The sequence below is a fragment of the Olea europaea genome, chromosome 4 (assembly GCF_002742605.1).
Source record: "Olea europaea var. sylvestris chromosome 4, O_europaea_v1, whole genome shotgun sequence".
NCBI lineage: Eukaryota > Viridiplantae > Streptophyta > Magnoliopsida > Lamiales > Oleaceae > Olea > Olea europaea.
Window position 1 is genome coordinate 2962929 of NC_036240.1, and position 15468 is coordinate 2978396.

At 34.0% G+C, this 15468-nt stretch overlaps 1 protein-coding gene across 3 annotated transcripts; it reads left to right on the forward strand.

Annotated features, from left to right (window-relative positions):
- Window positions 1–1191: 1191 nt before the first annotated feature.
- Window positions 1192–5422, forward strand: LOC111393288. 3 transcript variants are annotated; one of them, XM_023018749.1, is made up of 4 exons: window positions 1192–3075; window positions 3870–3901; window positions 4040–4146; window positions 5075–5422. In XM_023018749.1, exons 1-3 carry the CDS (start codon window positions 1346–1348, stop codon window positions 4099–4101), a joined length of 1824 nt encoding a protein of 607 aa, XP_022874517.1. In that variant the 5' UTR covers window positions 1192–1345; the 3' UTR covers window positions 4102–4146; window positions 5075–5422. The 3 variants fall into 3 exon arrangements, with proteins under 3 accessions (XP_022874517.1, XP_022874519.1, XP_022874516.1); XM_023018751.1 differs by lacking the exon at window positions 5075–5422 and adding an exon at window positions 4850–4925; XM_023018748.1 differs by lacking the exon at window positions 5075–5422 and having other exon boundaries at window positions 4040–4327.
- The last annotated feature ends 10046 nt before the right edge of the window (window positions 5423–15468 follow it).

The window sequence follows — 15468 nt, forward strand, 5'->3', positions numbered from 1 at the left end:
AAATCGGTAATTGCACAACTTCACATTAAGAACATTCATGGCCTAATTAATGGAGGGGCGTGATAAATTCAACCTAGTAATGATATCTTACTGTTTTCATGCTTTAATTTATGTGATTTTGTTCTTAGAAATGACAAAAAGGATTCTGTTTAAGTCTCAAAAGGTCGAGATAGATGACTAGATAACAACAGTTATAAATGAATAAATTAAGGCAGGCGAAAATTATTTATAACAGTTCCGTATTGAGGATCATATCACAATTCTTCTTTTTATGCCATCCAAAAATACTTTATAGCTGTTATGAGTGGAAGCTGCATGTTATTGAGATTATAATAATTTGTACTTGATACTTTATAAAATGTTCATTGCATCAGTACATATGCATAATTAAGTGCGAGGTTTTACTGTAAATTGGAGATACAAAGTCCAAAAGTGAAAAGGGACCACACCAGCACATCTGATTATATGAAGCAAATAATACATATTTAATCTATGGTTTTTCAAGGCTTGTAAGGTACACTTGCAAGAATTAGATACCTTCGCAGGCATTGGATCTGATTTGAACATGCCCTAAACTTGTTATCTAATTTATTTGATCTTTGTGCAATAACAAATAAACCGTAGCTGATTAGTGCTGGATTTTGGCAATTTAGAATAGGTTAATACTAATGATTTATTAGAACATTCAACGTAGCAAAGACAATGGATCCACTAATAGATTTTTAGTTTGATTAATATACCGTTTGGTGGAGCGTAGTGACGAAAAAGGGACATCGTAAAATGTATCTATGGAATTTAGTTACTCTAGTTTCAAATAAAAGGAAAAAAAAATGGATCTGCTTGGCCAAATTAACAAAGGATATTATCAATTCCGCTCAAGTTGTTGTGCTACTGTTAAATTCCCAGCCTTAGTTTATGTGATTTTGTCTTTTGAATAGGACGAAAATGTTTCTGGTTAAGTCTCAAAAGGAAGAAAGAAGAGTGGATTAAACAAAAAAGCCTTTTCCTATCCCAGAAAAGAAAGTAAAAGTTACCCAGTTACAGGAAAATTTAGGTAGAACCCGACTTCCTGCAATCAGACGTGTGCAGCACTAAAATGTAACTTTTTCCATCCTTTATAATTAAAAATAGTTGTTAAATGTTAGAAACTGGAGAATAATCTTCTCATGCGCCGTTTCTTGTCAACAATTTGGCCTAATCCACTCACTTTCCGTCTTTGACTCAAACTTAAACCCTAACCCTAATAAAAACCCCAAGGTTGAAATGTTCTTCTCAATTTAGACCATAAACTTTCTTCGCCCAGCACAGTTTTGATGCACGAACAACTCTTTCTAATGCTTTTAACATGCCTATCAATCAATTTTGCTCTATCCCTGGCTGCTTCTTTTGCATCATGAAGGAACAGGATTCATCTCTGAGGAGAAATGCAATATCAGAATACTTGAAATACATGCCTCTGATAGATGATGAAGAACTTATTCTCGTTGTTAGTGGGATATGGAACATGGCGATGACTCGACCAGACGATCAAGAACTTCCCCATCTTGGTGTCTTTGAGTGCATGGCAAATCTTATAAGAAAATCTGTCGATGATAGATCATGGCTATTCAGAAATCAGAATATATACATTTCCTATTATGCAGCACACATAATTGGTTCCTATACTATGAACAATGCTGAGTTCGCGATAAAAGCGGTGGAATCAGGTGTCATACCACCATTAATGGAGCTGCTGAGGGGAAAAATGAGTTGGGTGGAGCAAAGGGTTGCTGTTAGAGCGCTTGGCCATCTTGCAAGCTATGAGAAGACCTTCAAATCCGTAGCAATATACGAAGAAGAGTTAGTTAAATTATCCATGAACTTGGCTTCTACCTGTCTAGAAATTGTTTATACCATGTTTGTGGGAATTAAGGATACTAACAAGAGATTAAAGTATCATTCTGACTTGCTGGCTAGAGGGGTAGGTGGAATCGACATGGAGAATCAGAAGGCAGAAGAATGGGCTAGCCAACTTCAATGTTGGTGTATACATCTTCTGAACTGTTTTGCCACAAAAGAGAGATCTTTGGACATTATATGCAAGCAAGAATTTCTAGAGGATTTATGTGAAATGTGGGGTGGTTTGGTAAATCATTCATCACCTGCAGGAGTTGGATTAATTAGAATTCTATGTTATACTAAAGTTGGAAGAAAATGTATTGCAGAATCAAGATATGTAATTGTGAATCTGTGTAGTCTCTCTAGATCCTCAGATGATTGGCAGTACATGGGAATTGATTGTCTTCTTTTACTTCTCAAAGATCCAGAAACCAGGTACAAAATCATTGAAATCTCCACCTCGTACCTTATTGATTTGGTTGAACTTAGGACGCTTGCAATTAGACCGAACTTTGGTGCAACAATCACAAGAGTGCTTCTCAACGATTTTAGACGTAAAAGTAAAATCATGAATGCTAATGTTCAAAGGGAATTAGAAGAAATATGGAGTTTGAAGGTAGAAAGAAGCAATAGAGAGAAAGCTACTTCTGATGAGAAACTTGAAGAAAAAAGGGTTCTGGTAAATCTACTAAAGCAAGAAGGAAATCATAGATTTGTGGTGGGAGAGATTGATGAAGCAGTGTTGCAATATACAGAAGCTATAGAGTTGTGCCCTTTAAGGTACACTAATGAAAGAATTGTGCTTTACAGCAATAGAGCACAGTGTAATTTGCTGCTGAGAGATCCTGATGCTGCAATCAGTGATGCAACGAGAGCTCTTTGCCTTTCGAGCCCACCAAATTCTCATTCCAAAAGCCTATGGAGAAGATCACAGGCATATGACATGAAAGGGATGGCTAAAGAGAGCTTAATGGACTGTATTATGTTCATCAATGGCTGTATAAAATCAAAAAAGTCACCTAATCAAGTAAAAATCCCATATTACGCAGTACGTATGATCAGCAAACAGATGGACTCAACATGGCTCTTTAAAGCTTCTCAGTTAAAGAAATCGACCAATCTTCCTGAAATAGAAAAACCACTGTGTGATGATGACGAAAGTGGCCACAGAGAGCAAACAAATGAAAGAATTATAAGGTAAAATTATTGCAGATTCAACTGACAAAGGAGTATTTGTGTCATCAAGTGTTTGTTATATGGGCCTTAATGTGATCACACCAAACTTGATTGCACAATTTTTAAAACTTTGGTGCAACAATCACAAGAGTGCTTCTCAACGATTTTAGACGTACAAGTAAAATCATGAATGCTAATGTTCAAAGGGAATTAGAAGAAATATGGAGTTTGAAGGTAGAAAGAAGCAATAGAGAGAAAGCTACCTCTGATGAGAAACTTGAAGAAAAAAGGGTTCTGGTAAATCTACTAAAGCAAGAAGGAAATCATAGATTTGTGGTGGGAGAGATTGATGAAGCAGTGTTGCAATATACAGAAGCTATAGAGTTGTGCCCTTTAAGGTACACTAATGAAAGAATTGTGCTTTACAGCAATAGAGCACAGTGTAATTTGCTGCTGAGAGATCCTGATGCTGCAATCAGTGATGCAACGAGAGCTCTTTGCCTTTCGAGCCCACCAAATTCTCATTCCAAAAGCCTATGGAGAAGATCACAGGCATATGACATGAAAGGGATGGCTAAAGAGAGCTTAATGGACTGTATTATGTTCATCAATGGCTGTATAAAATCAAAAAAGTCACCTAATCAAGTAAAAATCCCATATTACGCAGTACGTATGATCAGCAAACAGATGGACTCAACATGGCTCTTTAAAGCTTCTCAGTTAAAGAAATCGACCAATCTTCCTGAAATAGAAAAACCACTGTGTGATGATGACGAAAGTGGCCACAGAGAGCAAACAAATGAAAGAATTATAAGGATTCTGAAGCAAAAGAAAAGTTTCAAATCAGGTAAGAAATATTATTTGCAATAGCAAATGCTGCCATATATACCAGATACCATTTTGCCGAACTAAATGCTTAATTTTCTATAGCTTGAGATTTATTCTCAAGATTCTGCAGTTAAGTTTCTTTTACATTAACTTGCAGGTCTTTCTACAATTTTGGAAGAACCTTTGTTTGGAAAAGGTGGCAACAGGGGGAGGAATTAACAATGAGCAAATAGGAAGAAAGACGATTTTGTTGGTTTAGCTAATGTAAGTCTCACTGTTTTAAAATTATTGCAGATTCAACTGACAAAGGAGTATTTGTGTCATCAAGTGTTTGTTATATGGGCCTTAATGTGATCACACCAAACTTGATTGCACAATTTTTACCGTTAGAAGTATAAAAGGTTGAAATCTTCAAATTATTTAGGGCATAACACATTTGCATATATCTTTAGTCTTTTAAATTGTTTCGATTTTTGAGGTAAAACTTCGCGTTCCCCTCCTAAGTTTGTTGTGTTTTTCGATTCGGTTTTTTGATGAACCGTAAGAATCCACCCCCTAACTCACCAAATAGGTAGATTGAAAATGACAGATCTAAAATAATTCTTTATTTTCAACTTTCTCTTAGCTTATGAGAAAGTGCTGGAGGACCACAAACCCACATTGAATTTTCCAAAAAAAAAATAGACTTTTCCTCATCAATTAAAGTTAAGTACCTTCCACTTGACTCTTTTAAGTAGATTCAACTGAACTTTGTGACATCAGTTTATAGCCTTTCTATGAAAAAAAAATTCAAGTGAAAGGCTAGATTTAGTATAGATCAGCATATTTCTATATGGATGTCATTTTTGGAACAGATTAATGCATAATCTTCATATTCCTTTATGAATATTATTTATCATTCCCTATAAATTTTCTCTAAAACTGTCTTGCGATCTTTACTAAATAGGCATGTCTTATATGCTTACAGAGTTCATGAAATCAGGATATTACATTAGCTTTCATAAAAGGAGAGTTTCAAGGTCTTAATCTCCAATAGAACGGAACATATAAAATTCACACAAGTACTATAGGGATCGTCTAGTGGATGAATTATACGGATTATCTGCTGTCCGATTTTTGGGAATAATTGAATCTTTGGTCTTTAATATAAATCCAAATTCAACAACTGATTATCGATAACATGTCACACAAGATGGACATATATACAAGCTGAGACACCAATCTTGGATCAAAGAATGTGGTTGCAGATGGTGCCGAGTAGTGAGCACATCTTCAAGGTGATTATTAAATTAAAGGATAGGTGAGAGACTCGCTTATTAATTTTTTCTTGAACTAAATGAAAGTCAATCGCTATATGCTTCGGGAGAGCAACATCGAATTAGCACAAAGGTAGGTTTCTCTAACATTACACAGGTGCTCTTCATGGCGATCAGTGGCCCAATCTTCATGAGAAAAAGCATGGAGGAGATGTCTTTGTCCTTGTAAAATTAAGAGTTACTTTTTGTATTCAATTAAAGTTAAACGTTAATTTTAACCACACGTTCATGATTATTATCCATTTATTAACAACACATTTAGTGAAACTCCTCTACTATATCTATAAAGTACGTGATATGCGCGTGACAAAGGAAGTCCAACAATGGCCAACTCGATATTGATTATTCAATTAGATTTGACTTTTTTAATCAAGAAACAGCTTCTTGTGCTTGGGCTAGATCCATTAGCCCCATTTTCACTTCTCTATATTATATGTGTGTTTTGTATCGTTTAAGTAGTGAATTTTACTTTATTTGGGTTAATTTTATATTGTTTCAATTTTGGACCGTTCACAAGCAATTGAAAAAGATATAGGAACGAATTGATGATTGTATGGACGGTTTGGGTACTAATATGCACATGAGAAGAAGTTGAAGGATAAAAAATTAAGGAACGAATGAAGAAGAGGACTAAATTGCTACTTTTGGAAGTTATTAAAGATGGGCACCCACCCAATTATAACAGTCAAGCAACCGTCCAGTGTTAGAAAACAAAAAACAGAAATAAACATCTGTGCTTGGGCAACCGCCTAGACTGTTTTCGTTTAGAATTCAATTCTAATAAGGAACCTTCTGTTTGGGCCATGATATACACGATTTTTAGAAACTTTTTGGGACTCTTTAGAGGGACTATAAATACCAACTCTCAAAACATAATTAGGGTTCGAGAATTAATAGCAAAAAGAGGAGAAAAACACATCAAGATTGAATTTCAAGAATTCCAAGATTAAATTCAAGAATTTTCGGGTGATGAATAACTTTTATATTTTTTGCTTTCTTCTTCTTCACAACATGTTAGGTTAAACAAATCTAGTGTTAGAGTTAAAATGAATCTTATATCATGAACCTTTAATTATTATTTTTGTTTTTTAAATTCAAATGCGTCTTTAATTATTGAACAATTTTCATGGAATTATCTTTTGTATAATTATATGCACTGTGATTGTATGTATATTGTGGTCTATTTTACCCTCTAAAAGTCGGAAAAAAAGTTACATATGTCAATTGTCGTAGAATCCAATAAAGAATAGAAACATACGGGGGCGGATCCAAGATTAAAACCAAGACCAGGTTATAAAATTTCAAGCCGGGCTAATAAATTACACATAAAAAACTGTTTTTACAAACAAAACAAAAAAAAAATGAAAATGCCTTAAAAAAAATAAATTCTTGGGCTTTGGGGGAACTACAGCCCAGCTTAGTCCCTCCTTATATCCGCCCTTGGAAACATATTGATATGCTTTAAGTATTCATAAATTTTCAATGCATTCTCCATCCGTTATAAAAATATAGTTAGGTCACATGTGAGAATAGATTTAATTCTATTTGAGAGGGATTGTTAAAAAATTTAAAAATAATGATCTTCATAATTAAATCATGTACTCAAATTGTAAAATTAGGGTTAAAGGGGATTCGAGATTCTAGTGTAGTTATCATTAATTGATTTTCATAAAAACTTGCATATCACGTCTTTTCATTGACCCTGGTTAATATACTTATTGCCTTCATAAATGAATTACAATTTTGTCACAGAAAAATCTCAAGTGTTCATTGTTTCAGTAAAGGATTAGTTTATTTAAATTTGAACTAATACAAAATCTGTGGGTACGATACTTGGACTGAAAATTCATCTTACTACTTGTTAACTAATAGTGCACTTGCGATAATTCCAAATGAAACAAATATTTTTGTAACAAGTTTTTAACACTGTTTGTTGGGGATTGTATTTGAATTTAATTTCATTTACATTGGAACTAATTTGAACTTTTATCTTATTTTTCTCTATTAATTTATTTTAGTGCTTCTATTTTTTTCCCTCTTTTTCAGACATTTTATGCAACATTTGAGAGATGATGAACTAATTTCAGTTGATCTGAAAATCGAACATACATTTTAACCACAACCAAAGAGAAGAATAAGAAGCACAATACGCAAAGATGGCTAATGCACATAATAATTCGGTCGTTCAACTAAATAAAGAGGCAATGGTTGATGAATGGAACATGCTAGTTGGGGATTTTATGACTCCAAAAATTACTCAGAGTCAACTGAGCGTTGATTGTCCTCCTTTTGAGCAGTCGAACTTCCAGTTAAATACGTTGTTTCAAAATGGCCATCAATTCTATGGAAGAGATGATGAGAATCCACACATACACGTCTCTTGATTTTTTTAAGATTTGTCAACACTTTATATATTTAGGGATTTCAGATGATGCTATCAAATTGAGATTATTTTTACATACTCTACATAATAGAGCGCTTAAATGGTTAGACTCGCCGCTTATTACTAGTATATTACTTGGAATGACTTAGCTGAAAAATTTTATACCAAATTTTCCCACCGATGAAGATAGAAAAGTTGAAGCAAACATATCCATATTTCGACGAGGAGAAATCGAATCCTTTGATGAGGCATGGAACATATTCAAGAAAATACTTCAAAAATGTCCTTATCACGGCACCAATAAAGGGCTCAAGTCCAATATTTTTATGCAGGTCTACTTCCATCTTATATAAGTATAGTGGACTCATCATCTAATGGTTCCTTATCCACGAAGATAATTGATGAAACCTTGAAGTTATTTGAGAGAATGGCTACTACCACAGTCATGTAAGCCACTGAGCAAATTGTTCATAAGAAGGCACCAAGGGTATATAAGGTGGCCACATATACAATACTATTTGTAAAACTTAACTCTTTTGTTCATAGGGTTGAGAGCATGTCACTGTTAGCTAATGCAGTACAAGCTAATTGAGCAAGTTGGGAAGAATGCGAGGTAGACCACAACATAGCTGACTGTTCAATTATTGCACAAGACATAGAACAAGTTGATTATGTACAAAGGGTCACGGCCAACAAAATAATCCATATTCTGACATTTACAATCCTAGTTGGAGGAAGTATCCAAACTTTTCTTGGAGTAATAAAAATCACAATAGACCACAAGGTTTTCAGTTTTAGCAAGTGGAGAAAAGAACATCCTTGGAAGAGATGTTTGGTAAATTCATGGAAAAAATATATTAATAAATGGAGGCAAACAATCAATTTATAAGAATGACCGAGGCGACTCTTTAGAATCAGAATGCAACAATTCAAAACTTGGAGACTCAAACGGGATAGATGGTACATGCTATATCAAGTAGAGAACCACGTACATTACCAAGTAATATAGAGGTTAACCTTAAGGAACATGTGAAAGCAATTACTACTAGGAGTGTAATCCAATTACTTGAGATTCATGTTAAAAGATTAATTGCAAATAAATAAAAAGTACCTTCTACTGATGAAAAGCATGTGGAATAGACTAACAGCTAACACTGCTAAAGAGAGTTTAGACAAGCATTATGCAAAATTCCTTGACATCTTCAAGAAGTGGTACATTAACATCCCTTTTGCTGATGCTCTCGTTTAGATGCCTAATTACATTGAATTTTTGAAGGATATTTTATCTAACAAATGCAAGCTAGATGAACATGAAACAATGATGTTGATTGAGAAGTGTTATGCCAGTCCAGAGAATTTCACTATACCTGCACTATAGGCGATTATTATTTTGATAAAGCTTCCTGTAATCTAGGAGCAAGTATTAACTTGATGTTACTCTATTTTCAGAAAACTAAGCTTGGGAAAGGCTACAGCAACCATAGTGACTTTACAACTAGCAGATCAATCAATCTTGCACCCAAGAGGGATCATTTTAGATATTTTAGTGAAAGTGGACAAATTCATCTTTCCAGCTGACTTTCTTATTTTTGATATGAAGTATAATAGAGCCATTTCACTTATTTTAGGTCGACCATTTTTTAGCTACCAGTAAAGCTCTTATTGATGTGCAAAAATGTAAACTTATTTTGAGGCTTTATGAAGAACAGGTCTCACTTAATGTATTCAAGGCCACGAAATACCCAAATGAGTCAGACGGTTGCATTCAGATCGATGTGATCGACATAGTGGTTCATGATACCTTTCTGATACATAATCTATCTGATCTATACGAGGTGTACATTGTGCATTTTCAATCTAGTCACTCTAATTCTAGTGAGATTGATATATGTGCAAGATATCTTAAAGCAAATCCTCTATACAGACGTAGACTACACTTTGAGGAGTCGAGTACAAGATACGAAGTCTTTTCCATCAATTCAATAGCCTCCTAAGTTAGAGCTCAAGCAATTGCCATCTCATCTTCATTATGCCTACTTAGGATAATCTTTCACATTGGTTGTTATTATTTCAAATTCCATCAATGAGCTTGAAGGAGAGATACTATTGTGGGTACTCAGAAAAAATAAGACAGAATTGGGTGGTCTATTCCGAACATCGAAGGGATTAGCCTTAAACTTTGCATGCACAAAATTCTCATGAAAGGTAATTTTTTTTACCTAGAATAGAGAATTAAAGGAGACTCAGTCCAAATATAAAAGAAGTAGTCAAAGCATAAATGTTGAAGCTTTTGGATGCAGAGATCATATATCCTATCTAAGACAGTGTATGGATCAGTCCTGTTCAGGTTATGTTGAAATAAATGGAAAATTATAGTGGTATAGAATGAGAAGAATGAATCAATTTCCACTAAAACTGTTACGAGATGGAGAGCTTGCATTGATTATTGCAAACTCAACACTGCTACTTAGAATGATCACTTTTCTTTTCCATTTATTGATCAGATGGTAGAGAGGTTGGCAAGTCATTCACATTATTATTGCTTTTTTGATGGATACTTCGATTATAATCATATTCCGATAGCACTTGAGGATCAAAAGAAAACTACTTTTACCTATCTCTATAGCATCTTTGTTTATCATAAGATGCCATTTGGTCTATGTAATGCTCCATCTACATTTCAGAGTTCTCTAATATAGTGAAATAGAAGTCTCAGTGGGTGATTCAATCTTCAATTCTTCATTTGATGAGTGTCTTGAAAACTTATAATTGGTCTTGCAACGGTGTAAGAAAACAAATTTAGTACTAATCTCTAAAAAGTGTCACTTTGTGGTATACCTGATTCCAACTAAAGGGATAGAAATGGTCAAGGTAAAGAATCAGGTTATTCAAAAATTACGACCACCAACTTCAGTTAAGGGCTTTCACAGTTTCCTTGGTCACGTTGGACTTTATCGTTGCTTCATCAAGTATTTCTACAAGATCACCAAATTGTTGTGAAACTATTAGTCAAAGGTATTTCTTTTGATTTCTCTAAAGAGTGTTTATTGGCTTTCAACACTAAAAAAGAAAAGCTAATTTCAGCACCAGTAATCATTGCACCATATTAGAGTCTACCCCTTGAATTGATGTGTGATGCAAGTGACTACATAAACAATATAGAGATAAATTTTTTTCATGTGATCTACAATGCAAGCAAGACACTAAATGATGCACAGCTGAACTATGCTACCACTGAGAAGGAACTTCTAGCTGTAGTCTATGCCTTTGATAAATTTCAATTTTGTTTAATTAGATCAAAGGTTATAGTTTACACAGACCATACAACTTTAAAGTGTCTGATTACAAAGAAAGATGCAAAACCAAGACTGATCAGATAAGTACTTCTCCTACATAAATTTGATTTGGAGATAAGAGATCAGAAGAAAAATGAAAACATAGTAGCTAGCCATTTAATGAAAAACAGGAAAATCAGTGGACATAAATGAGATCTTTCCCGATGAACAAATCTTTAATGTGGAATATGCACCATGGTATGCAAATATTGTTAATTATTTGGCCAAATTCATCATTCCACCATATTATTCAAGTCATCAAAAAAATTAATTCTTTTATGACTTAAAATACTTTTTTAGAAGGATTCTATTCTATACAAATGGGGTCAATAAAAAATTAATAGGCGATGTGTTTATAAAGAAAAGGACCTTCAAATATTTTAGTGGTGTCATTCATCTACCTATGCAGAACACTTTGGTGCTTTAAAGACAGCTGCAAAAACCATACAGTCTTTAAAGAAGTTAAAAGGAATATCTTTTGAAAAGCATGGCATCCGACAATTTGAGTGATGGGGATAAACACTTTTGTAATTGTCAATTTGAGTCATTGTTGGCTAAAAATGGCGTTCAACATTGTAAAGTTACCTCCTATCAACCCAAATTAGTGGGCAAGTTGAAATTTTCAATAGGGAGATGAAGCGAATCCTCAAGGTGATGATGAGTTCTTCAAGAGAAAATTGGTCTAAGAAACTGATGAGTGCTCTACACTCATGATATTTATGCCACCTAATTTGTTATTTTGCTACTCTGAGAGTGTTTTAGAGCTTTTTAATTTGTGTTTTGTTGTGATGTAGGTTGATGAAACTGAAAGAAATAAGCAAAAGTTGGTGAAATTTGAGAAAATAGCCAAATTGTAAGAGATCCAATTTCGGGGACTAACGTGCAAATATTGAAAAGTTGTGTTGAACCTCACAATGATGATCCAAGAGTGCTAAGAGTCAATTGGATGAAAAAAGATGTCAAAGGGATCAAATTTAGTCAAAATATGATCACAAATCAATTTCCAACCGAAAAGTTATGCCTCGGAGTTTCAGCCTCAAATTGAGACCCATTTTTATCATAGCAAACGATCAAGTTGATGAATGATGCTTGAAGAAAAATTGTAGCTCTTTGAGTTAGCTTTCCAATGCACTTTAATCACCTCAATTGGACATCAGATGCAAAAGTTATGCTAAAAATACTGAAAAATATGCAGTCTGCCATTTCTATCGAACCGAGCGCCGCAGCGCCCATATGACTGAAAAGTAACAGAATAGGCGGCGCCACAGCACTCATATTTGGTGCCGAGGCGCCAGATATGTGGGAGAACACGTTATTATGTTTTTGGACTCTTTTATTGGCCCAATTTAACCCTATTTTGTTGAAGACCCCTAACATACTACAAATACCATTCAAAAACCCAATTTTCGAAAAGAATGGAAGGGGGAAAGATTGAAGAATTCAACCACACAATTTGAAGGCGGCAAAAATTGAAGACATCAAAAGGAAGGAGGAACAACATCAAGAAAGAAGATTGAAGATCTACCCAAAAGACTAGTTTTTTCTATCATTTTCCTTATGTTGTTTATTATAATTTGTATGATTTTCATTTATTACACCATGAATTAAACAATTTATCTATGGGTTTGATGTAGCCAAATCAGTATTATGGTTTGATGATTTTATAATTATTTCTTTGATTTTTCCGCATATATTTAATTGTATCATAATTTTAATGCTTTCAATTGCCTGATCAACAATTGGATGATTTGATGCTAGTTAATTTCCACGCTAGAGAGAGTGGGAATTTAGACGTGATCATGAGAGTGATATAACATAGAATTTATAGGTTTCGAGAGAAAGTATAAATCTGTGAAGCTTACTCCATAAAAGAATTGGATCTTTATTAAATTCTTGATTTTCAATTTTGAACAGAGATGTTAGAATTGAGATCTAGGGTTAATTTCTAATCGGTGCTCGAGATAGGGAGTTGGAAATACATTAGGATTCTCGCTTTTAAATATGTATAAATTAATTGGAATAATTTGAATTCGTTGAATCATAATTGAAAGTTAGGTGAAATCAATCCCTAGGCCCTCTCATTTGATAATTCGTATTCCCTAAATTTGTCACATCCAATCACGTTAGTTTAGTTTAAATCGTTCGTTCATAAAACATCAATTCAATCATATATTCATCTAAATAAAGTAGAAATTGCATAATTATAGTACTTAATGAAAATTAAATACAATCCCTGTAGGTTCGACACTCTTACCTCAATACTATATTACAAAACTTGACACCGTACACTTGCGGCTAAATCATGTTGCATAAAACACGTGCCAAAAACTTCATGATACTTTGTGGACCATGGAATAGTTTTCAAGATCCATATAGGCATGTCTCCTTATCGTCTGATTTTTTAGAAATCATTTCATTAACAAGTTGAGTAAGAGCATCGAACTTATTAGGCAGTTAAGAACTTAAATATTGATTTGAAAGTAGCTGATGAAAAGAGGCTACTGCAACTAAATAAAATGGATGACATTCAGTTGGAAGCCAATGAGAACGCGAAGTTTTATAAGGAGCGTACCAAAAAGTGACACGATATGCATTTTGAAGAAGAAAGTTGGAAGTTGGACAATACAATTCATGATTCAAAGACTTTTTCAGGAAACTTAAGGTCAAGGTAGTTGGGGCCAGACACAATTACTCAAGTTTTTTCCATATGGGGCTATTAAGATCACTCTTGAAAGCAAAGGAATATTTAAAGTTAATGAACAGTGGTTAAAGCAATTTTGGAATGGTGAATTCTCGAAAGAAAATTCTACCATTCATCATGCAACATTGAAGTGAATAAACCACAAGTCGAGCTATAGATGACAAATCGAGTGCTTGATGGCAAGAAACCCATTTTCCTATCCCGTATTTTTTATTCTTATTGCTTATTGCATTATGTATTGCTTTAGGATTTGCATAGTATTTTTGGGCCCTTATCTATGCATTCATATAATTTTTAACTTGTTTTAGGTAATTTCAAAATTCATCGTATGCACACAAGCACTAATTTATGCTTAAAAATCTAAATTTAATCATAAAAATACTTAAACACGACACATACAACTTATGGTTCAGAAAAAAAGGCTGCTTGTAGCCTTGATGGGCCCGGGCAATAATTCTGAGCAACTGCTTGAGATTTCTTAAAGCCAACAAGCTTCAAAACCACCAACTGGCCGGTCCAGTATTATACTGGGTGACCGGCTAGCATAGATCACAGAAGAGGCACACTGTTTCCTCAATTCTCACACACTCAATGTACTCACAGTTTAATCATCAAGAACCTTACGCCCTCTTCAACTTCTCTTCCAAGAATCATCAATTAATTGGTGATTTCACTCCTTCATATTAATCTAATCAATAATTTAAGATCACCAAGGTCCTTAGTGAGAATCGATTCACCAAGATTTTGAACAAGTGTAGAGTAGTAACAAGAATATCATAGAAAGATTTCAAAAGTAAATAAATCATGAGGCATCAAATTTTTGAATTTCACCATAGGAGATAAGAAATTCTTTTAATTTGTTGTTTTAAGTGCACGTCACTTGTTTGAGTCCACAAAGAGCTATCCAGACGAATTCATTTGGTATGAAAGACATTTGATTAACAAAAATCTATTGCATCTTATCGACCTCCTCATTGAGCTTTGAAAGAATGCATTATATACATCCAAACCAACAATTACACTATGCAAGAAAATTTCTTATACCAGACAAATCGGCCATGGGGTGTGATAAGTGTGTTTTTGCACACTTATTGGGAACTTAATTTGATACAATTATTGATTAAAAGAATGAAATTCTACTCACAATTAAGTATTATTTGCTTTTGTATGCTAAAAATTACTCAAGTAAAGAGAACAAGGAAAAATGAGGAAAAAAGACTAAAATTGTACAAAATTATGAATTTGGAGGCCAAGGCAAACAAGTCAAAAAGTGGAGGAATTGTGATGAAATTTATGGAGGCAAAAGTAAAATGAAAGTAAAAATCCAAGGACCAAATTGTACAAGATCAAAAGTTGAGGGACTTGGCGGCAATTACTTGAGGGACTTACTGCAGATTACACAAAATCAACTTTTGTAGCTGCTAAAACAGAGACCCAGGCACCACAGCGCCACTGTTCCGACGCTGCAGAGCCATTTTGTAATTAAAAAGAAAATTGGGGACCTTTTTGCTAACTATCCAAAAGACCAGGGACCAAAGCTGCAATTTTCCTTAGGTTTTAATATAAAACCCAGCAGCTGGGCAGTTTTTTTGGAAGATCTTCATTTTTATGATTCCGTCTTCTGCTGCTTTTTTCTTTTTATTTTGTTTTCATTTTCTTTTCCTTTTCTTTTTCTTTTCTTTTCCTTGGTTATTTTGGAGATATAACATAAAGCTCAAGGAGTTAGCAAAGGATTTGGCAAAGCATTGGAGAAAATCATAGCCAATCTACAAAAAAGGGTTTTATCTATATCTTTGTATTTTCTCCATTATTTAGTCATATTTGTAATACATTGGATGAATATTCTTCTTG

Coding starts and splice junctions, on each gene's coding strand:
- LOC111393288 (XM_023018749.1), top strand. CDS start 1,346: ATGCCTATCAATCAATTTTGCTCTATCCCTGGCTGCTTCTTTTGCATC. Junction 3,076..3,869: donor ACAAATGAAAGAATTATAAG/GTAAAATTATTG, acceptor AAGAATTATAAG/GATTCTGAAGCAAAAGAAAA. Junction 3,902..4,039: donor AAAGAAAAGTTTCAAATCAG/GTAAGAAATATT, acceptor ATTAACTTGCAG/GTCTTTCTACAATTTTGGAA.